Genomic DNA, 24,426 nt, shown 5'->3' with positions numbered 1-24,426 from the left:
GGGGGGGGGGGGGGGGGGAAAGACACATATTGTAACTCATCAGAATGTAATTCCGCTCACTGACAATTATAATTCCTGCCTGGCTTCTTGTAATTAATTTGAGTGATGGAATCAGCCAGAGCCAGCCTACGGGAGTGTGGTGCAAACACTCGCAGCCCAGGTACCGTGAGCGCATCGGGGGGCTCAGCATCGCTCCCCACCATCCGGACCCCCCGCCAAGCCCTTTCAAACCTCCATCCTGAATCCTGTGGGGCAGACGGGTAAGAACAAGGAGCTAGAAGCCTAAAAGAGAATCAAACACACCAATCCTACAAGGAGAAATGCAGCAGGAGACCCTCCGACCCAGGGATGTGACCCCTCACTTTGCTCATCACCACTTTCCTTCTCCTATTCCCACCTCCAGCAAAAAATACAGTCAAATCCCTTCTTGCCATGAATAATAATAAAAAAAAAAGGTGTAAAAATGAGTAATCCCACGTGTGTGTGGAGCAAATGGTTTTGGATAAGCACTAACCCCGCTCCTCCCCATCCCGGCACGCCGGGCAAGCGTTTCCATCGAGGCACCGGGCTCCGGCAGTATAAATAGTTGATGGCGTATCAAACTATTCGACATGATTTTAATCCCGCTCGCGATGTTCGGCGCATAACTCACAGGAGGCTGACTTTGATGTGGCTGCTGGAATGGAAATCGCATTGAACAGATGTTCCAGCTGGAGTCGCTTAGTGATTCCATTACACCCTGCTCGGGTTTGGTTTTTTTCCAGTTGCATCCCCCTCACCTCCTTTTTTTTTTTTTTTTTTTTTTGGGAGAGCAGGGTTTTATGACTCAGCTATTCCAGCCCAAACCTGCTGCCTACCTCCTTTTTTTTTGCAGAAACCACTTTTTTTTTTCCACCCCAAGGTGCTGCTTCTCTGATAGCTGTTGGAAGAAGACCCTCAGGACCAATTTTCCTCACCGGGATGGTGCAGAAGGGTTCACAGATTACTTTGTCTTTGCAGCCAGGATGGTTTCCCAGGAGAAACGAGTGTCCTGGATAATTTTTACTTAAGAAAAATACCTTTAGCTCTTCACAAAGCGAACACAACCAGTTGGGAGTGAAGCCTAATGGACTGGGTTCTTGCATTCGGGGTGAAATCCACCCCACCATCCATCTTGGTTATTCTTCCATCCCTCCATCACCCATCCAGTGCTGGGAAATTGATATTCTCATTAAAGCCCATTAAGAACAACATATTTTTAATAGCTGGATAGGAGATTATGACGACGACGTTCACAGCATGGAGTATTTAATGGCTCGGAGTGGAAATTGGGTGTTCTTTAGTGGGTTGGTTTTTTTCTCTTTTTTTTTCCAAGCAGATTCCATCAGGCTCAGGCATTCAGCTCACATCTCCTGCCCCAATGATGTCTCCGGCTTTGCATTGTTTTTGAGAACGCTCGTGCGTCTCCAGCTCTTGTAAAACTCTTTGCTGGCTGGGGAATAACAACCCACGCTACTATCTTGTTTTATCCAGCCGGTTGTGTCAGGACATGCTACCCGGTGACCCAACAGCCTCTTCATCTTCTGGGCAGCAAAAAAATCCAGTGAAATTTTCTCGAGTTTGTTCAGCCAGTTTTAATTGGGCTTTGGAAAGCAGCTGGCATGCTAATATCCACCACCCTGCATTCGCAAATCTGTTGGCAAATACAGCTGCAGGAATTGGGGGGGGGTGCAAACGAAGGCTGGAGGGAGATTTCCCACCGATGAGATGTCTAATGTGCTATCTCGGTGGAGAATAATATAAAAAACTTGCCGTTGAACAGCATGTAAAACTGGAAACAGAAAATCTTAATGGGTCTTATCTCTACGACTGGTTGTAGCCAGAGATGCTGCTTGCCGAGTCCAAACCATTTGGGATCTATCCCTGCTCCAGAGACCCCAAACGCTTGGATCAGGGACACGGTTGGGCTACGTGCACCCAGAACACGGCAGCTGGTGCTCTTTTTGCTCAAAACCATGGATATTAAACTCAAAAGCTGGGAAGAAGCCTATCCCTATGGGTGTTTGCGTCCGTGGAATTCTGGGGAGATGAGATCTCCCATCTCTGACCACACTACACCAGTAAAACCCAGCAAAGGGAAACCTCCAAACCCCAGCATCCCACTCTCAACCGGAGTCAGCGATGGAGGGATGCAGGGAAGCTGGGATCACGGACACTCACGTTGGATATCGATGGTGACGGAGGTCTCCTTCCCGCCGGGAATGGCTTTGTTGGTGGCGCGGCAGACGATGCTCTCGCCGTTCTCGATGTCGGAAGGGGCGATGAAAAGGGTGCTCATGATGCTCTCCCTCTTGCCATCGCGGAGAAGGGTCTGTAGGGGGAGAATAGGTGAGAAAAGGTGTTTTCCTACAAGACAGGGGTCTTTTCCCCCTGCTGAGAGTTGTGCCAGGCTCCTTGCTCGTAGGGTTTCTCAGCCAAGCAGAACTTTCCGCAATAACTGCTCCCCTGCCTGGAATCTGCCAAGAAGCCTTAGGGGAATAGCAGAGACAAATTTCACTGCGATTCCCTGGGAATCGGGCGCTTAGCACCCTTCTGCTGTGCCTCAACCTGGGAATCACAGCTCCAGCAAGACACACGTCACTCGTTGTCCCCAAAAAAGGGAGATGGGGACCAACAGGGCTTCTTGAACCTCCTGTCACCTCCTGTAAAAAGATTCCTGGACCACTTTGCCGAGCAAGGAGTGGTGATCCTGGCTGCTGCACAGTGGTCCGGTCCAGCCCATCACTGTGATGGGGACCTGAGGATGCCAGAGATCCAGAACCTCAAGCCTGTTGTATGGTTTTCCATCTTTTATTCATTCTCTGTGCCTTCCTCTGACCTTTCTCCAGTTTATCAACAACCTCCAGGGAGCAGAAACACCAGAAACACACTTTTCCCATCTGATGATAATAGGGGTAACCACCCATGGATACACCCATCCCATAATTACCTATTTTGGACAGTTTCTAAGTCTGCATCCTTCAAGCTTCCTCCTCAAAATAGAATTTATTTATTGAATTATAAACATATGGCAATAAGATGAATGTTTTTACCACCTGGGTTCATCACAATGCAGCATTCACACATAGATGCTGAGAAATCATCCCCACAACCAGCCCAGAAGCTGGGGAGCAGGAGGACCACAACCCATCAGTGTGTGATCACCAGGGCCTGGGTGCACCAGCAGCACTTAATTTCCCTGATGAACCTCATCAGGGGGTCCCCACCCAAGAGCTCTTCACCCATAGGCTTAGGAGCTCTATTCAAGCTCCACTTCAAGCCTAAACCTTACTTTAGGTGGGGTGGGTGGATTTCTTGGCTTGACTTCAGAGCTGCTTCATCTCTAGGGACTTTTTGGAGATGGTGGAGCTGTGGTTGACCTTTCTAGGACCACCAAATCTCTTCTGCTCCTCTTGTGCTCTTGGTGGTGAGGATGCTGCTCTGTCCCTGCTTTATTGTCACCCTGCGTGCCCTCCCCTTGGGTACCAGCTCCATTTTTGGTGCTGAGGATGTGGTGGACCCCACGCCTGTGCAGAATCTTCTCCACCCAGTGCCTTAAGCTTTGGGTTACTCTCCAAACCCTATGGGATGTTCCACCTCTGCTGGATCCTACACCATCCCCAATGGCTCCAGGGACCATTCCCTGTCCCCTTCAAGAGGGAACAAGGTAAGTATGGGGAGGTTTGGTCAGTTGTGGTTATTCTGTAGTGCCTGGCTGGGATTGCAGTGGATTGGAAATTCAGAGAAACAAAGAAATTATAACTCAGAATAAATGGTTTTAGGCAATTGGTAATCTCAACAGTGTTTCTTCTTGGTTGCCTGGAATATCTGGATTGAATGAAAGCTAAGTGAGGTTTTAGTTTTATTGAAAGAAGGAGGAAAATTGAGGAATGCTCTTAAAAGGAGCCTCAGGGGGTTCTCAGACTCCCAAAAATCAAGACCTCCTATTAAAAAAATGGCTAAAGTTGGCCATTGGCTTTTCTGAAGGGTGGTTTTTTTTTTTCATGTTTCACGAGGTTAAGACAGTCCCCAAAATGGTCAAGTTTGCATTTCTTGTGCATGTGTGGGGACTTGCGGTGCCAAGCTCTGCGCAGCTGGTGCTGGTTGACCACCACTGGCCTTGGTGCATTGTTTCTCCCTGCTCCTGCCAGGGAAGCATTTATAGAAGGGTATCATGAAAATCTCCAGTAATTCAGGAGAAATTAAGGTTCAACATCACCAGATGGGTCAACACAATCCCCAAGAAAAGGGGAAGATGCTCTCCCAGGCAGACTAGGGCATGTCTTCCAGCCCATCCCTGCCAGCTGCTTAAAATCCCGTGGAAATCTGCATGTGAGATGGAGCTGCTCTGCTTCAGAAGATTTTTGTTGGAAATAATTTAAAGAAAAAATCAAGGAAGGATGTTATTTTTTCTCTACTACCCATTACTGGTGGGTCTGAAGGGGAAAGGGCTCCTGTGTTGGTTCCCCAGAGCCAGGTCTGAGCATCCTGCAGTGGAGAGGAAAGCTTGGGGTGAATAGAATCGATGATAAACAACTGCGTGTCAAGAGCCTGGATTTCAATTAATTCCACTTGATTTGAAAGAAGGAGAGGTCATTTCTCTCTGGCTTTAATTAGTGCTGCCTCTTGAACTGCATGGGGCAATTTTCCCACCCATCAGATCCTTCAGCTGAGATGTTGATGGGGAGGAGGAGGGTGTTTTGGCTCCTCTGTTTTTCCAAGTAGATCAGGGTGGTGCTGCAACAAAGCTGGATGGAGGCTTCAGAGGGTAAAATGTTTATTAAAAAGATCTTCAGGAGCTTGAGAGGAATGCCTTTAACTCCTGACTTTGAAGTCCGCTTGCATTACAAATGGCTGCAAATGGACCCGTTTTACATCTGGGATTTTGTTCTTTAGAAAATTTTCATTAGAAATGTCAAGTGTTGCTGGATCTTTTAGCACTTATCAGGCATCTCTAAACAGGGGAACATGTGGGTACTCATTCTGAGCATGCTGTTGATTGCTCTTTGATGTTTTCCTTTATGACCCAATAAAAGGCTTTCTGTTTAAATAAAAAATTGCCAACAGCCCTGACAATTCTTCATGGAAAACTGCACTCAGAGGAGGGGACATACGTCAACTTTTTGATCCAGAAGTTCTGCCACAGCCCAGACCAGGTCAGTGCTGACTGTGCTGCTCTACACAATATTATCACCACCCCCAGGTGAGACTTTTTGGGGGAAAATTGGGCTTTCCAGGCAATTTAAGCTCTGAGAGGGCACAAAAACCAGCCAAATTCAGAGCAGAGCCCATTTTGACAACGGTTTTCTCCATCCTCCTGTTCTTTCCATCCTCTCCATCAGGAAGGTTGTATGGGGTGATATCAGGCAAGATTCTCAACTCTTTAGAGCTGAAGGTGCTGCCCTAGATGTTCTGGGGCTCTGTGAAGAGCCCAGCATGTCCCCTCCCAGCCCCATCCTGCCTCACCTTGGAGTAGGTGGCTCCGTTGATGACTTCTCCTTTCCTCATCCAGATGATGGAGGCTGCCGGCTTGGCGTTGTCCGCATGGCAGGTCAAGTTGAGGGGATCTCCTGCTCTCAGGCTGATGATGGGCCCCCCCATGATGATGGGATCATCTGGAGGAACTGCAAGGAAACAGCACAGAGGAGACAAGGTCATTTGCTGGGATCAAACCAACCTTCCTGGAGTTCCTTGTGGGCTCTGGGCTACTGGGATGCGTTTACCCTTGGCTGGTAGCCAACCCACACAATCCTGTTCGCTCACCCTCCCCTGTCCCAGGACTGGCCTGGGACCTCTCAGACCTCTGCAGATAGCTCGGATGGAGCTGTGGCAGTGTGCAGCCCCATCTAAGAGCTGGCTCCCATGAAAGCTGTGCCCCAGTTTTGACCCCCAGCAGCACAAACTGGCTGAAGTTTTTAGAGCGGACACAGATCAGGAGGTTGTCTGAGCTTTGGAGTAATATGAAGGATCAAGAGAAAGCCACCAAGGGGCTACTAAATAGAAACACCTCTGGTCCAGGAGGTCCCTGGGCTGCAAACTGGGGGAGGATGGAAATTATTTGAAAGAAATATTTCTGCTGTTCTTAGTCTTCCCCAGATGAGTCTAACTGGCTGCTGCTGGACATGGAATATGGGTGTCAGAGGGGCTTTGATCTCACCCCTGTTCCTCCAGCTGCAAACTGGAAGGTAGGTGAGGGTGATTTGGAGAAGGGCAGCTGGATGTGGACTTATCTATTGCACTTGGGGGTGAGAAGCTGCTTATGGGCACCAGGAGGGTGGTTTCCAGCTGCCTGCCTTTGAAGAGGGCACATCATGGAGGGATGGAGGAACCCCTGAGCACTCCCTTGCTCTGCTTTGATTTCCCCGGCGCATTCCCTCCTTGTCTGTGCTGCCGTTTCACTGCACAAAAGGTTGTAAAACTCCTCTTGTTCAGCCAGACTCCCTCTCGCTACGGCGAGGCTTTTAAAGCATCTCCCTCTGTGAAAGCAGATGTTGCCGGAGGGTGTCAAGGAGATGTTTAAGATCTCAACCTTCCTTTGAAACCACCTTGGCTTGACAGCCCGTGTGAGGCTGTGTCCTCGTTACAGGTTATCGCACAGCCCATGGGCATCACTGTGTTGTGCTGGGAAGCGCTTCATGCTAGAGAGGAGGAGGGATGGGGATGGAAGAAGGAGATGATGGGCACCTGAGCATGGTCTCATCTTTTGTGACCTGCTCTTGAAGCCTGGTATCTCTGAAAATCCCCAATGTGGTAAGAGATGGGAAATTCAGATGGAAAGAGGGGTTGTCCTTCCCTCCTGAAGAGATGGGGTCTGCTCTAGCAGAGACCTGCTCTGAAGATGGAGAGGTCCATACTGTCCTGCTCTTCCCAACCAAATCCTTTGGAAAATCAAACGCTACTCTTACTACAGATACAGAATCACAGAATGGTTTGGGTTGGAAGGCACCTTCAAGATCGTCTAGTTCCAAGGAACACCTTCCACTAGACCAGTGGCCTCATCCAACCTGGCCTTGAACACCCCAGGGATGGGGCAGCCACAATATCTCTGGGCAACCTGTATCATATAGACGTGTTGCCCACCCTTTTCAGGACCTCTTGGGGCTTGTGCAGCATTGGGAAGCCAGGAGAAATGTTGAGCAGAAAGTCATCCCTGTTGCAGACCTTCTTGCCCAAGAAGAACTCAAGCTAGCAAAGCATGTTGGAAGGAATTACTTCTTGGCAAAAGCCTCCTCCCCTCCAGCATCTTTCCTGAGGGGATGCAGCTGGGGGAAATGTGCTCTACCTTGGTTGAAGTTGGCCGAAGACCTCTCTGAAATCCCCAAATATGTCTTTGCTTCTCCTCCTTTAGCTGGCTGAGAAATATTTAAAAACTCCTCGCTGGCTCCTCCAGCGCTGGGCTGAATTTGGGAGATGGCGAGGGATTATGTTCTCCGACAATTCAAAGGTGGCCGCCTGTGTCGGTGCAGGATTTGGAGGCGAGGAAGATGTGCTGGTTGCACGCAACACTGGTCATGCACGCATCTGCCAAGCGCTGGGAGTAATGGGATTTTTCAGCTCAGTAGGTGGAACCCAGGGACTGGGAGGCAGGGGGACAGCTTTTCTACATGGACCCAAAATGTACATTCTTTTTTCCAGGCTACAAGAGTGGGGGAAAAAAAAAATGTGGAAATGTGTGGTTTAGGTTAGATGAAAGGCATCAGACTGAAATATGAAAATGTGGAGAATTCCGCTTCATTCTGGTGCTGCTTAACTATTAAAGAAGTATTTATTTTCACTTTTTAAAGAATAACCCTTTTGTTGGATGAGTTTATACTGTTTTAAAAAAAACTAACCCAACCCTGCTATTTTTCAATAGTTTCTTTTCCCCTCACTGAAGCTATTAATTGAATTTGACCTCAGCTTGTAAAATATTGGAAATTCATCTTGTGCAGAGGGGAAAAAAACCCAACCCACAAGCCCTTCCCTGAACAACATCTTGGAATTAAATGAAGGAACTTTGATGGTGGGTTGTTTAATATTCCTGACCGGTGTCCCTTCCCATTGGCTAACACCTAAAGATTTTTCTTTTTTTTTTTTCTTTTCCAGCAACTAGCTTAACATCACCCCCTCAAACCAGTCCAGCCTTAGCTGCCCATGAAAACTAGGGGACACGATGGGACAGGGGACAACCTCATGCATGGAACCACTTGACTTCCCTGCGCCAGAAAACCTTTTTTCTAGTTTTCTAACCTCCTGTTTTCTTCTATTGGATTAGCAGCAAGACTTGGGGACCTGCTTAAGGAGGTAAGAAGAGAAGGAGAGAGAATGGGTCCTGGTTATGTCTTCCCAAGGAAGAGGTTCTCATCCCCCAGGTATTCCATGAGTTATGGATGGTCTCAGGGTCACTAACCAGGGGATGTGGTTGGGGAGGAGATGTTTCTTCAACAGCTCTAACTTGTGCAAAATGAAGGATGGATGTATTCCTTCCACACTCAAACTCCAGCCTGGGAAAAGAGGAGGAGGAAGAGAAGATTGAATGATAAAAAGAGGAGGAGGAGAAGAAGAAAGAAGGTAGAACAAGAAGCTGGTAGCATGGAGCCATGATCCATTATTCATCTGGGGTGCTCCCAGGATTGGTTATTATTATAACACATGGCTAAGGAATCCATTCTCCTGATTTTTAAATGTGTAGAGGTAGAAGAACTAGCCTTTTGGATGAATCCAGGGAGAGAAATAATAATTGTTTGGAGCTGTTCCTGCCAGCAAGGAAGATGGAGTTAAGCTTTAAATTTCTGGAGAGTCTAAAAAGAGAAGGAAAGATACGGGATCCAGGAACCCAGCACTGGTGGCTCAAGCCCCCAGGAGTAGGAACAAGCCAGAGAGATGGATGACATGCTTATGGGGCGGCAGTCCAGACTGTCCCCAAATGGCCACTGCACCGAGATGTCCTGGGGTGGCAGGTGAGACCATCCAACAGAAGGTTCCCTGTTCCTCAAAGTACCCCTGGGAACTGCTCTCTATTTTGCCACAGACAAAACTTTCCCAAGAAAGTTGGACAAGCTTCTCCCCATCAAACCCCTGATGTTCTGTCAAAATATTTGAAAATATTATGAATATTTTTCAAGCAGCCTTGGACAGGCTCCATAGCCATGGGCTGCGCAGATGAGTAAGGACAGCTTGGGGGTCCCTGCTTCTTGCCCTTTGGAGTGCTTTGGGAAAAACACGCTTTATGGCACATCAGCATAAAGAAAACACAAATAAATGAGTGTTGCTCTTGGGCTGTGCATTCGGCAGCTTCTTCAATGAGTTGGCTAGTTAGAGGCTTTCCTGCAAACAGTCAAGACTCAACTGTATGATTAATCAACGAGACCGCGTGGCATTATTCAATACCCCAGGCTAACACTTGACTAAGAAATAAAATAGATGTCTCAAATGCTCCTGGCAGCTGGTCAGCTGGACAGCATTGGGGTGAGCAGACAGAGCCCCAATTATCAGCAATATTTATTGAGATAACAGGATCCTCCAGGCACAAGTCAGCTCCTGGGAGTGGCAGAAAGCAAAAAAAGCCAACCCTCCAGCCACCAGCATTTCTTCCTAATTAACACCAACTGCTTTTTTTTTTTTGTTGGGTTTGTGTAACAAACCTCCTCTTCTTGGGACAGGGTTAAGAGATTCAACCCCAAACGCTCACTGGTGGGGAAGGGAAGATAATGAACAGCCCCTGAGGGTTGCTCCAAGCCATGGATCTGCAGTGTTCAGCTGACGTGAGACTCGGCACAGTGTCCCCTGAGGAATGACATCCCTTGGGTATGGCATCCTTGACGCATTGCTCATCTTCCCTACGGCATCTGCGGCACTCGAGGCTCTGGGCTCATCTCACATGTGTGTTAAGCCAACAGCAGTGACCAGAAGATGCTCTTGGTGTTTGCAATGAGCTATAAACCCTCCCTACTCCCAAAGCTGAGTCTAAGCATAGACCAAAAGCATCTTGGTGATCACAACGTGCTACAAACCCTTCCTAGGCCCAAATCTGAGCCTAAGTGTAGACCAGAAAGCATTTTGTTGATCATAATGCAGTACAACCCCTTCCTATCCCCAAATCTGAGTCTAAGCGTAGACCTAAAGCATTCCCAGCCCTCTCCAGGTCTGTCTGTCTTCCAGCAAGCTGGTGCGGCAGTGAGAGCCCTGTGGAGATGACAAAGCCAAGCCTAACCAGGGCAGGTTTGCTCCTGAATTTTGTCTCTACAGTGCAGAAAGCATCGGGAGCCCCAGCGAGGCAGCCTGGAGGGATTGGGCCGGCTCTGCTGATCCTCTCATGCAGCGAGGGTGGATCTGGAAGCTCAGCTCTGGCGCGGTGAAGCGTTTGTGTATTCAGACGTTGCATTGCGGGCTTGTCAAAGAGGCACGTTCACCTCCTGTAGACAATCTGAGCTTACGAGGGCATTGTCGTACACTTGCTCAGGGTGACTTTAACCCTTGCTGTGCAGAAGCTTTTGCAATACAAATCCTTCAAAGAGCATTTGCCTTCGCAAATCCAATCTCTGCTCCTTGCTGGGACACTTTAAAACCAGGTCTGTTGGCTTGCAAGGTGCTGATGAAAGGAGCAGGATTTAACCCACAGCCTCTGTGGCTCCTCCCCAGGAAGATGCTGTCAGGGAGAAGACACCTGCCCTTTACAAGGGTCAACGTGGCAAGACTTTGATAATAAGCTTGGTGTTAATGATGTTCAGCAAAATGACAAGTTAATTAGCTGCTGTAGCATTGCTGGGACCGGCACATCCTCTTCTCTGCTTGATAACTGCAGGGAACTCTTTGAAGCCAATGTTTTCTTTCCCCACCAGCCTTGGGGGTGCTTAGCAGAGGGCAGTGGTGTTGAGCTGAAGATCTTGGAGGGGTTTGGCCATGCTCATGCATGTTGACCTTGCCTGGAGAAAGGCTGCGGAGCTGATGGAAGGAAAAGAGCTGCTTTCCTACCAGGTGAGATTGGAAGAGATCAGCTTGTTTAATTTGTCAGAATGAAGGCTGGGAGAACACAACTGGTTGCGGTCAACTGGGGGAAGCCCAGGGGAAAAAAAAAAAAAAGCAGGAAAATTGGGATATTGGGGAAGAAAGAAGGGTCTCTGGTTCATCAAGTATCTAGGATGGCTTCCCAAGAGGAGGAAAAGGGGCTATAAAAAAAAAAGCTTTTTAGGTTGGAGCTTGCTATGCTGGATAAGAGAATCCCTTTCTAGCAATTGTGTTTCCGGCAGCAGCTTTCCAGCAGACTGCTGAGGGTCTCGCTGCATTATTGAGCCTGAAGGATACAAATTGTGAGGCCCTAAACTGCTGCAGAGCAGCTTACAGCTGCACCAATGTTTCGCTTTGCATTTATCAGGACTTCATACATTTAGGATTCGCATTTCCAGCAGCTGGGAGGGATAGAAACCGGCTCTTAGGCTTTGTCCGACGCTTTAAAGGCTGAGAATCTGCTGTGTCCGAGTGCTGTCATGGGTTATGTGGTTTTTTTCAGGGGTGACTTACGGCAAATCTACGGGGTTCAGTGACCTGAGCTCTGGAGGAAACCTAATCCTGGGTGGCAACTGCATCTTCCCCACAACCATCTGGCCGTGCATCCATTCTACCTCTCCCTGATGGAATTAGGATCGTGATCCCTTGACAGATGGCAGGTAAGGAAAAAGTGCTCTGTTTCCAAATGGGATCAATCACAGGGCTGAGAGTCCTGACTCCAGCCCGTAATATTCCCTCTTCCGAGCAGGACTGACCAGATTTTCCTTTACATCCTTTGTCTGAAACCTGGAGACCGTTTCTGTCCACAGGCTGCTCAGCAGGATGAAGCTCAGCTCTCCTGCTAGGAAAACAACCGGCAAAGCTGCCTGTGATTAAAAAGAATCCATTCCATGTTGTGCATCATCAATTTAGAGGGCTACGATGCCAACGCTGGCATGGCTTCAAAGAGCATTGCCAGCCTCTGGCCCTGCCGAGATCGGCGTGGGATGGACGACTGGTCGTTTGGAGGATGCCTACATGACTGGTACCCCTTCAGCATCCCTCCCATGCTGAGCCCTGGCAGGGTTGCCCACCCTGGGATGGGGCTGGTTTGGCAATTCCACGCTCTGCGATTTATGGACAAGTCTTAACAAACTGCCCTGGAGTCCCTGCTTGGCCAGGGATGGGTAGAAATAGAAAGAGGTTATGGGTAGAGGTCTTCTGCTATCCTTCTGTGCCCAGCCTCGTTCTTCTTGCTGAGCTTGGACAGGCTGAAAAATGCAGGGCAGCCGCGGGTGCCCTCGGAAAAGGCGCCTGGCTGGTGCTGAGCGAAGAAAGGAGAGAGAAGAAAAGATGCAGGCGAACAGCACAGCCTGGGGAAAACACGCTAAAAAATAAATCAAAAGAAACAAGGGGAGCAGGGAGGGGAAAAGAAGAGTGATGAAAGTTTAAATAGCACAGCTCTTGCTTGGTCCTATTTGTCTTGTGGCATTTCGGTGTCTGGGCAGGAGGGTGGGTGGGTAATGATGCTGCTTCTCCATCCCAAGCAGACCCAGGGGTGCTGCCCTGGCACCCCAATTTCTCCATTTCTTTGGGTCAAGCAGGCTGGATTTCTCCAGAGGGGTCCTGTAGCAAAGCTTTGCAGAGATGGTTTTATTTAATTGCAGCGAAGCTTTGCCTGAACTGACCAGCTCAGCTCTGCTTTCCCATTTTCTGTCCCGGAGAGGCTGCTCTTCCCTCCCCAAATCTCCCTCCAGGTCATGTAGAGGACTATCTTTGCTTTTTCAAGCTGAGGTGGGGTTTGGTCCCAGATTCTTTCCTAGAAAGTGTCTCAATTATTTATTTTTTCACATCAGACTGGAATTAAGCCAAATTTCCAAGCTCTGAAATCGTCTGAGTCCTGGCTGTGGGCAGCATCTATTTTTTGGAGAAAGCATGAGCCGATGTTTTTGAGGATAAGCGAGCATTTGTATTCTACTGAAAAGCCTTTCATATGAGGAGGTGGGGGGGGGGAAAAAAAGTTTGGCAAACCCCTTCAAAGTTTAATAAACAGACAGATGCTGGGTATTGATTGTTTACTTGAAATATTCTCTCTGCAAAGAGTAAGAAACTTGAAATTTCCTCTTCCAGTTGAAAAGGAGCTCTCTCTATATAAATATACTGAATTTTCCAGTTGCTTGCTCAATTCTCCCAATCCAGTCATCGTTTGGATGGATCATGTCGACAGCTATGTCCCAAAGTCTTTGGAGGGAGTGGTTTTCCTTTCCTTGTGTCTGTGAGAGGTGGTCCTGGTTCTCCTTAAACCGAAGGGTGTTGGTGGTGATGATGAAGAGGAGGATGTGTGATGACCTGCGGTGACGGTGAGTGATGGATCCATCCTGGGAGGATGGAGGAAGGTCAGGGTAAGCTTCCCAGGTGCGTTGGGAGGGATGGGATGGAACAGAGGAGAAATTATCTGCACTACTGGCTTTGTTACCGCTGTAATAATCAAATTAATTAGTATGATCCCCACCCCAGTGCAGAGAACAGTGCATCTCAAAGAGGGGAAACTGAGGCACGGATAGAGTAGGTGCTCTGCTGAACTGGAAGAGAAGCTGCTGTGGATCCTCGCCTTTCCCAGCCAGATCAGTCCCTTGTTTAAGACACCTTGGGGGTGTGATGGCACCCCCCAAGCCCATGGGAACCAGGGAAGAGGTTCTCCAAGCACATCCATCTTTACCGCAGCCGCAAATAAAAATCCAAAGCAAAAAAAACGACAAAAGGGAGCGATGGCATAACATGCCTCCTGGCTCCCCTCAATTGCAGGATGCTCCTGAACCTTCTTCTGGAAGGGAGAAGGCAGAAAAAAAAAATTATCTCCCCAATGTAGGCCAGCACCCCCTGCCGCCGCCGCCTCCTCCTCCCGCGGCACACACTGCTCCTGGGTGCAGACTGACAGATCAGAGAACGCAGGCGAAAAAACGGAATTCATTATTTTTTCCCCGTTTGTCAGATATCTTCAAATTGTTTAAAAAAAAAAAGGATTATTACTGCTCATTAAAGAAAAAAAAAAGAGGAAGAAAGGATGCTCTGGAGCAAACTCCTTCAGCCAGCTGCTCTTAGATCTCATTTTTTTTTTTGCAGGATGGGAGGAATCCTGCCTGTTCCAGCAAGGTTCAAAGACTCGAACACCCTTGGAGCCGTGTTTCCCACTTTTCACCCGCACGCAGGGTTCTTGCCTATTACTGGGATCTGCAGAGCACTGGGTCCCTCCTGTGCTCCAGGCAAATTCACGGCACCCCAGCAAGTCACAAATAAATGCACGTGTCCCCAGCACCCGTGTGGTCCTGTAGAAACCAGGAGGGACCAGGAAAATCTTGGGAGAAGCCAGAGATTGGGACTCAAGGGTTAAAATTAGGCTTTGATTATCTGGATCCATCCTGAAGCTCTAAATTCCTTGACCTCCGGCCAGCACTCTTCTGGTCATTAGCCCACAGGTATGTGCTAGCCCAATGGCAAGTGCTGAGCCCTTCCAGGGACCAGCCTGGATGAACTAGGTTTTACTGGGAGCCCAGTGCACCAGCAAAGTAAAAAAATCTGTAAAGAAATGAGCTGGAAGGGGAAGGACTCATCCCTCTGCCTGTATCAAGAGTGGGGAGGGCATCACCTCCTGATGCTCAGCACCAGGAAAAAAATCCTTATCTCAGAAAATAGGGTGTGTGGGAGATCCCTGGGGATGGGCACAGCCCTTCCCCACCTCCTGCAGGGCGAGGACAGCAAGGGGAGGTTTAGTTTTGATTTTTTTTTTTTGAGCCTTGCTGCATCTCCAGCCTCATTCCTCCAACCTCCTGCCTGGTTTTCATTGAGGGGGAAAAAAAAAAAGTCACTTGTGTTTCTAGCTCGGTGACTAATTTTCCCTGTTGCGGCCCTGGTGCTGATGCAGTTGCGGGGTCCCAGCGGCATTTCCCAGCCGTGCCCAGCTGGGACGTGCAGGTACCTTGTTCCGGATGATGGAGGAGCCCTTCCTGCTCCCACTGACGCTGGGCACGCTGGTGCTTGATTGAGAAATCACAGGCGTGCCTTGTCATGCCTAGACTGCAATTTGAAGAGTGTTTTTTTTCTATTTTGGGCTTGGGAGAGTTGTTTTTTTTTTCTTTTTTTTTTTTTTTTTTAAAGCTGAAAGGCTCATTTTCTCTTTTTCCTCCTCTTTTCCTTTTTTCCCTTTCTTTTCCTGCCCTTTTTCTCCTCTTTTTCTCTCCTGTTTTCCTTTTAGGAAATGATAATGGTTTATCATTTAACCCATTGCCCATTACTGCTTTTCTCAGCTCCAGCCCAGGAGGCAGAGAGCCTGGCTCCGCCAGGACTTGTCACTGAGGAAGCTGGGACTGGGAATGGGGTGAGAAAAGACAAAACCTTACACCAGGATGCAACCAATCCCCTCGACGCTGCCTGTACCTAGGATGTGAGCTGTTCCTGATGTTTTATGGATGCACGATGCCTGTTCATTTCTTCCTGTAGTTTCTCCATCCCTGGTAAGCAAATCAAACAGAGGGAAAGGAGTTTGGGAAGGGATGGAGAGGCTTCCAGAGCCTTCAAGCATGGTTGGGTGTGATGGATGGGATGTGGGATTGGATGAGGACAGATTGATGCGAGGTGTTGCCTCTGGATGGATCCATCTGTCTGATCCATCCCTTTCCTGCACCCATCAGCCCAAACTCCTCTTTGGAAGTCCTTGGAGATCCCTCCTAGGTGGGAATAGGTTGCTCGTCGTGTTAAGTGATGCTCTTTCCACCCTCTGCCAAGGGGAGATTCCAGCTTGGGTCCTCAGCTGAGGAATCCACGGCAGCTCACGCCAAGGAAACCCCCCGGGGAGACGGAAATACGGCGCTTGGTGGTTGTGTCGTGGTAGCACTGGGACAAGAACGGCACACACAGGGGTTGGCGGGGAGCCGAGAGCTTTGATCTGGATAGAGCCCAACCCTCCTGGGTGTAAGACGCCATCAGAAATTATACGTGAAGGTCCGAGAAAGAGACTAATCCCCTGCCACCTCCCAGATCTGTCAACGCTAGTCCTCACTTGATCTCCCTGGTACCATTGCTGGACACAAACCGACCATGGCATCCAGCACAGGAGCTCCAGGAGGTTAGAAAACACGTGTCCCGAATTTACAGAATTCATGGGCTCTGCAGACCTTCCTTCATCCACAGCAGCAAATAATTATGGATAAATCCAGCAACCATCAGCTGGGGTTTGGCCAAGACCTTGTCTCCGACACTGGTCGAGACCAGATATTGCGAAGGAAACCCAACCCTTCCAGGAAGGAGCACGATCAATCGCGACATTTCCAGATCGACACGCGTCTGAATCCCATTGTTGCGCAGCAGCGCAGCTCCATCGCATGCCAATGGGAAAAGGTTCAGCCTTGCAAGCGCAAAGTTTGAATACCCTTGTTTGCCCTCCTGTCCTGAGATCATCCATTCTTGCATAAACCATTAGCAGATCCCCTTTTTAAGATAAATTACCCAAGCCTTTAAAAATCTGTTCCAGACCTGTCAATGCAGCTTGCCCCGATAGCCTGTAAATTTTGAAAAAATTAGGTTGCAATGGCAGGAATCCTTCCTAGCGCCTGCTTAAAGCCACGACAGAAGGATCCTGAGAATAACAGCTTTGGGTTTGTGACATCCCGGTGTTTTTGCAAGGGAAGAGCACAAAGATAGAGGTGTCACCCCATCCTTTGGGAAAGGAGTGTAGCTTAAAGAAAAACCACTAAAAAAACACAAACCAAACCAAAACAGGTAACTTTTAAGGGGAAGAACAGGGTGAAAAAGTAATATTCTGCTCCCAAATGTTTATTTTCTAAATAGAATATTGATTTAATTTTTTTTTCTTTTGACTGATGGAGTGTTTCAGGGAAAACGCCTGCTTGGGTGGAATTTTACTCATTTTTTTAATTAAGAACTCAATAGCAAAAGGGCAACATGTCAATAGGGGAAGCCTTTTGGTCAAGGGCGCTCATTCCTCTTGGAGGGTGACGGTGCACCTGAGCGCGTCTGGCCTGACTTGGGAAATGAGGCGAGGAAAGAGGAGAAAAGCGAGCAGAAATAGTTGCATTTCCTTAAGATTTTTAGTTGATTTTCTTTTTTCTTGCAGTTCTAGATATTCTTCTTCCATCTAACATCTTGGAAACCTCATGGGCTGAAAGCACCACCTCTCCTGAGCCTGTTCTCCTCCTTAGACCAGAGATGAGACGATTTATCCTGATGCGACGCAGCCAGGACAGCACTAACTACATCCCAACTCCCATCGTACCAGGTATGCCCTCACCATACTCAGTTTTAACCCAAATCTGAGCAAAAACGACCTCAACCAGCCACACACAGAAGTCTCAGAGGACACAGAACAAGCTGGGAGGTGATGCTCTTTTTTTAGCAGCTTATCAGCTTTTGAGGGAGGGGCTCCATCAGACTTTTCACATTTTTTCATGTTATTCTAAGTGCATGAGGAGCTCTCATTCAGTTTCACCCACAACTAAATCCCAAAGTCTGTAAAAAACCATAAATGCTACCAAGAAAATAAACGTGAGCATGGGAGCCCCTGTCTGGAGCCCCAAGGCAATGCTCATGGGATGCTTCAGCCCCCCAACTCCAAGCTGGTTTGGATCTCCTCCCAGTACAGCCAAAACCAGCATGAGCTGTAGGTTCTGCTTGGCCAACCTTGGCCACAGAGATTTTTTTTCTGGTGGCAGAGGTGGAGGTTGGGATGCATTCCTGGAGCCCTGGCAGTGGGACACCCCTGGTCCATGCTGCTCCCATGGGATGGGACATGAGCTGTCCCATTGCCATTGTCATGAGGAGAGCTGGATCATCCACCGCAGTGGGGACACCACTTAAAATGCTCGGCATGTCCCATGGGCACCAACCTTATGGCCAGGCATGCACTGGGAGCCCTTGCCTTGTGCTGCAATAGCTTCTGCACAGCAGAAGATGGATTTCCCCAGCAAGGCGGACAGATAGAGATGCCACTGGCATTACCAAGAACATCCATCAATGTCCCCCTCCTGCCTTCCAAGGGTTTAATCACTCGGGTCCTGGCGGCTGCTGTCGGATGATGGGGAGAAAGGGAAGAGAAGGAAAAGAGGGATGAAAAAGCACAAGGTCAGTTTGTCGGGGAGATGTGCGGGGTTTTGTTGCGATGCTCCGCGGCCGAAGGGAAAAAGCAGAGAGAATCTCGGGCTGTGCTGAATGGGAAGGGAACACTGCCCAGGAATTTAGGTCAGTTTTGTTAAAGAAGTGCTGAGTTAGCACAAAAGAGGATGCCAAACCAGACTTTTTGGGTTTTTCCCACGCTTAACTTTCCATTTTGGAAAGGCTCCCATGAAATGCACGAGCACTTGAGGAATGCAAACCCTTCTGCTGCCCTTTCCCAGGCAAAAGGCTTTGCCAGCTTTGATTTGCACAACAAATAATTCCTAGTGAACTTATTAGTGATGGGAAAAAAAGTCACACAGATCAAAAAAAGTCTGGACCCAAGTGCATGGACCCAAAACCACCAGCTCCATCCTTTTACGAGCTCTTATTTTGAGACAGGTATGTTGGCCTGGAAATGGTGGGTTAAATGGTGGAGAGGGAGCAAGAAAAATATGGGAAAAGGGGGACACAGGGAGTGGGTGGTGGAGAAGGAGGCTGGGAGGGATGAGGCTTGGGAGGCAGGAGAGGGATGGAGAGCTCCTTCCTCTGGTCCCAACTTGTCCCCATATTGCCACTGAGTGATGGCTCCAAGCCCTGTCCCCAAACCCCCTCTGCTATTAACGACACCCTGACAGTGCAAATTAGTAAGCCTAACAATTAACTGAAAAATTGATAAGGTTGAAAAGCAGAGAGGCTGTTTGGAGGGGGATGAGAGAGACAAGAGATGGTGGGAGCTAGCTCCTGCCTGCTGCAAGAAGGGAGACCCAAAGTCTGGCTTATCCCCATGGCACCAGCCCATCTTGGTGGCACCAGATTTAGAGACACAACAGCCCTAAAGACACAGGCAGGGACCCAATGTGAACCCCCAGGAGCCCCTCAATGGGGCAGAGCTTCCTTTTGCATACACTGTTCCCACGGAGCTGGCCTCTCGGCAAAGTTTTCGAAGCGTTGGAGGCAAGGATGGCACATCAGGGGAACTCTCAGCCCCCAGGCACTTGCCAATCATCCCGGAGACACTCCGGCTAATTATTTTTATCCTTTGTGAATCACGTGATGTAGAGGAGGTGCGGAAAATAGGCCATTCTCGCTATCTGTCTGTAATGGTGCCTGTAAATTGCTGCTCTGTGTCAGGGGATCACTGTTGGTAATGAGGCTGAGAGAGATTTCCGATGGGCTCCAACGCTGTCCATGTTTCTTCCTCCTCCGCTTTGCTCCGGGGTATTTTTCCAAGGAGTGAGGATTTTCCTGCCCACCCTCATCCCATTCCTGCCTTTCAGGACTCCGGTCGGAGGAGGCAAGGATCTCCAGGAATAAGAGAATAATAAATACTGTTAAATAATTAGCATAATTTACAGGATCAAGTTCCATCTATTTTTCTGGTCTACAGGCTACCATAAAAGTCTGAAAAGTAGCCCAGAAAGAGGAAAAATATTTTTTTGGCTTTGCAGGCCATATATTCACGTTCTGCATGGCAGATGAATTACTCACTATTGACTCTTCTCCTTCTCAGTTATGATTCCGTTTTGCAAGAAACCTCCAAAACACGCAAAAATTTTCACCCAGGCAAAACCCGATGCTTTCTCCTGCTGCAAGTCCTTTTGCACAGCTTGAACCAGGGCAGAGCTGCTCCACAGACTTTTGGAGAAGCTTTTTGGGAAGTGAGTCACTGCTGTCAAGTCAGCGAGACAGGTAGGAAATTTTCATGCAGGGATTCAGGGACTCAGCCCAGTCTGCCTTGACACTGCTGGATGCAAAATATCTCTTGCATTAGGTTAAAATATTGAATAAATTGGAATCAAAAGAACATCTGGTGCTTTTTCACGAAGCTCTTGTTGACACCAAGGGAGGGGGGACCATGAAAGGACAGATGGGAGGAAGGGGTGAGGAGGGGAAGGTGGTTTGATTCACCCCAGACTGGTCCCAGGCAGGTGCTGGGCATTATGGTTGGGGCAAAACAACCTCAAACAAGGAGGTACCTCCACCTTCAGCTCCATTTCCCACCCCATCAAGGGGTCAACGGGGATGGGGTACAGCTGCCCACCTAGCAAGTCATCCCCTTGCCAGAAAATGGGGTTTATAGCATTGCCATGAAAGCTCCTGGGGGTCTTGGATGGTTTTTGGGAGAGGAAATAACTTTCTGGGCTTCTGCAGGATGGAAAAGATGGGCAGCAACCATCTGCCAGCTAACTCAGCCTCAACAAATCCTGTTCTGTGTTTGTCGCATCGTTTCTCCTTTTTCTTCCAGCCCAGATCCTAAATCCATTCATAGAGAGGAGGAGCAGAGTCTTTCATCAAAGAAAAACCAACACATTTCTAGTCCTTGGTACTGCCAAGCTTCAGAATGTGACCCTGGGATGCTCCACCAACAGCAGAGGTAAAGCATTTTTATTTTCACTAGAATTTCCCTCACTTTTTCATTCTGTCTCAAGGCTTTGGGGACCTGACATCTAATTCTGGAGTGTCTCTTGTGCGTCGCAGCCATTTCTAAGCCTCCCTGCGTTGGTGTTCATCCCCGGTGCTTGGGAGCAGCAGGTTGACAAACAAACCCTCGCTTCGAATGAAAAAAGGGTTCGACACATCTGCAAACAGCCATGCTGGCATTGGAGCTTGGTTTGGGGATTATTTATAAAGAAAAAAAAACAAAAAACCCATCAAGGAGCTTTTCATTTTGGGCTCCCCACCTCTAGGCTTGGGGATGCCAACCAAGGACATGTCCCCACCGCAGCCACCAACGTCCCACCCTGGATGAGCATCCCCCAGTTACAGCACTGGTGGCAAATTCACCCGTCTGCAGCCATGCAAATGAGAAAAAGCCCAATCCACAGAGAAATTTAGGACTGCTGCTGGTTTCTGGGGAGCACAAGGCTGGAAGGAGCTCAGATGAGGAGGGCTGTCCTACAGGAGCAGGGAAACGACAGTCCCAGGCTTAAGTCATCGATGAATTCAGACCATGCTGGGGCAACTGATGTCACTTTTACCTGCTGGGGAGATATCAGCAAGTGCCAGCTGCCATTTTAGCCCCGATTTTGGTCACTTCACTCGAGCCTTCCTGGGCTAAACCAAGCACCATGCCAGCTTACAGCACTGAAAACACAAGAGCATCCTTCTCCGCCTTTGGCTTTCCTTTAAATGCACAAATTGCCCCCACAGGTCCTCCCACGTGCCACGACACCCCCCGACAAGCTGCCCAGCACCACCCTGTGGTTTTCCAGGCTGGACCAGGTCCTGCCAGCCCTTCTCCGAGCTGCTGAGGACCTCAGATGAGTCAGTAATTGGTTTGTAATTATTTTTTCGGTGCTTTCACCTCCAACTAACTCCTGGTCTCGCATCCCCGAAGGGATGGGTGGACCCTGCCTGCTCCTGGCTGTCCTCATTTGTTCGAAAGGAGTGAACTCCGCAGGGACGCCCAGCACCACGAGCATCGTAGCAAAGCCGGGGATTAATCCTCCGATTCCTCCATCCTCCTTTTGCTCTGTTCTTGCAGCCTGGCTGAACCGTCCGTGTTCCAGGCCCGAGCAGAAAGCAATTAGGGCTGATGGTCCTGACCAGGAATGGGGTGTGCAGCAAGGCGAGGAGGTCAGGAGAGCGGCAAAAGGAACAGGAATACCTTCAGCAAACACACGACTCATTACAACGGAGAAAAAGGATGCTGCTGCTTCTGCCCTGAGCTTATTTCTTTTTTTTTTTTTTTTAAATTTCAATTAACTCTTTGGTGTGCTGCACTAATGCAAGGGCTGGCTGAGATGTAGGGCAGGGAGAAAAACTTACACAGGGGTGTAAGTTGCCTGGAGAGGGCTTGACTTCTCCTTTTAGACCCTCCACAGTGGCCGGGATGGTACAAAACCAGTTTAGAACCCGGCTTGAGATGGCAACACCCTGTGTGGTTTTTTTGCAAATAAAAAAACCCTCCATGCTTGCCACTTTCCAAAAAATGATTCGCATGAAAGGGTTGTCCCTGAAGCAAAAAGAATTGTTAATTTTCCCCTTTCATGCCTACAAGGATGCTGGAGGAATGAGGCAGGACACCTTTCCTTCTTGGATTCCCCAAGGGAGGATGTGCAGGAGGAAAATCGACAGAACTATCGCCAAAGAGCCAGAGCCATGGGAAGGGAATTGCTTGGGGTGCAGGAATGGGAAAAGCACAAACAAAAGGGGAGTTCTGCCCTTTCTACCTCCTTATCTTGGCATCCACAGAGGGATCACACATGCCACCATGAGGCAAAGTGACCTGTGCCACCAGGAATAAACAGGCAACAGAGCTCATCGGAAATCATTGCACTTTCAGAGAAAGGACAATAAACTCATAGAAGCATGGAAGAGTTTGGGTTGGAAGGGACCTTGGACATCATCTAGTTCCAACATTTCGTTTTGGACAGACAAAATGGAATTTTCCAGTTTTCCAATGACCAAAAAACCTGAAAAAAGGGAAGTTTCTTCCCCTCATTTTTCTTCTTTCTTCCTCTCTGGATGAAAGAAATAGAAGAAAGAAGAGGACAAATGATTATTATTTTCTTTGGCCCACTGCTATTTAAAACAATCTCCAGATTGCATGATTTTTCCTAACGCTAAGCATCAGCCTTCACTTTGGACTCATTAAGGCGCGGCTTAAGTGCAGGAGCGTTGGGTTCAGCACAGTCAAGCACCGCCGCCAACACAGAGCATCGCCAACAGAACCCAGAGGCGACTCCGTGGCAGAAAAGAAAGGGAAACATTGAACCCCCCCCCCCAGGTATTCTTAATTTACTCCAGTTAATTTTAGCCTAATTTGATCACAGTGTTCTTCTCTAAATGTCGGCCCTTCTTTCATAAGTCGGCGGAGGCTGCAGTTGCGATGCGAGCACCCCATGTGCCGTAAAAGACTCTCTCCGTTAATTGTTTGGAGGAACCGGAGCTATTCTGCAGCAGGTATGGGATTGCAAAGAGAGATAATGAGAACCAGGTCTAATTAGTAATTATAACAGACCTCTCCTAGAATATTTTTTTTTTTAATATTCCCCCAGTTCTCCTAAACAGACTGCTGGCAGGAGGACCCCGGGTGTGGGTCCCCAAACCCATGTCGTCACCCTGGTATGTGATGAGAGCCTCAGCGCTGGTTTCTATGTGAGGGAAGGGAGCAGGGAAAAAAAAAATAAAAAATGCAGTGAGGCAGGCTGAGACAGGAGAGGGTGCTCTCGCTGCAGCAATGGAGGGATGGAGGGAAGTGGGGTGTCGGGGGGACTTGGAGGGTGAGGGGACCCACATCCCCAGGGATGCTCTTCGTCCCAGGGTCTGCAATGGCTGTGGAAATCAGATAAAGTACAGAGGAGACAGGAAAAATAGGAGAGAGGCTCCACAGAAAGCTGGGAGAGAGGGGTGGTAATGGCTCTGATTTAATTTTTCAGGGGTGTTAATGGCCACAAACCTTTCCGGAGATACAGCTCCTGCCTCCAGGAGGGAGCCCAGGGCTCCCAGCCACTGCAGCACGTCCCAGGAGATGTCCAAGGCCAGGGAGGCAAATGGGGACATACACACCCCACCAAGGCAGCAATTTTCAAGAATGGGGGGCTCAAAAGAATGTTTTGCTCCCATGGATCAGTCTTTTTTTCAGCTCAGTTTAGCAAAATCTTTCTTTTCAAAAGGGAAAGTTTTCAAACCTTTGCAATTTTACTTTTCCATCCTTTTTGCTGCATTTGCACCAGTCAAAGGTACCTTTGAAGAGCATCAGGAAGCAACAAACCTTCAAGTCCTGCCCTGGGAGCCGAGACAGCCAGAAAATGGAGCAGCTCCATCTGAGGATGGAAATTATTGCTTCAGATCTAACGGGAGGTTTTGGGAGTCTGGAACAACTCCTGCAGCTCTCCCAGAGGCATCACCTGGGGCGGTGGGTGCTCCCCGTCCTTCCCACCCCACCGTCACCCTGCTACGGCCATCCCTGCGGTACCTGGCGATGACCGAAGCCCTGGCAGGAGAAAAGTCTTGACAAGCATCCACCTTAGTGCTGGAGGAGTGGGAGATGTCCTAACGCGCTCCTTTCTGCCAAGGCAGGGCTGAGAGGAGCTAGGAGTAATGAAACATGGCCGAGAAGGATTTCATCTCCGAGATCTAGCTCTAATTACCGGGCTGCACCCATTCTGCCCCACATTAGCCTAAACTGATGTGCTGCTTTTTAAATCTAGTGCTTTCCTCCCAAGCAGAGGTGTCTCTGAGGGTCTCGCCGGGGCAGCAGCGTTAGCTCACAGCTGGGTACAGCCTAACTAGGCCAGCGCTGCGGGACTTCTTTATGATTTTTTTTTTTTT

At 48.8% G+C, this 24,426-nt stretch overlaps 1 protein-coding gene across 1 annotated transcript in view; it reads right to left on the bottom strand.

Annotated features, from left to right (window-relative positions):
- The window catches only part of LOC104465106 (kin of IRRE-like protein 3), a gene marked incomplete at its 5' end in the record, with an annotated part of 41,410 nt that overhangs the window by 2,111 nt on the left and 14,873 nt on the right, over window positions 1–24,426 (bottom strand). Inside the window, 2 exons of the mRNA XM_010078023.1 lie at window positions 2,200–2,350; window positions 5,485–5,642. Coding sequence (XP_010076325.1) covers window positions 2,200–2,350; window positions 5,485–5,642 — 309 coding nt within the window. The remainder of the gene's footprint in view (window positions 1–2,199; window positions 2,351–5,484; window positions 5,643–24,426) is intronic.

This window comes from Pterocles gutturalis, unplaced genomic scaffold, assembly GCF_000699245.1.
Source record: "Pterocles gutturalis isolate BGI_N339 unplaced genomic scaffold, ASM69924v1 scaffold23248, whole genome shotgun sequence".
Taxonomy (NCBI): domain Eukaryota; kingdom Metazoa; phylum Chordata; class Aves; order Pterocliformes; family Pteroclidae; genus Pterocles; species Pterocles gutturalis.
The sequence above is the reverse complement of the archived record's forward strand: the minus strand, read 5'-3'. Positions and strand labels throughout refer to the sequence as shown.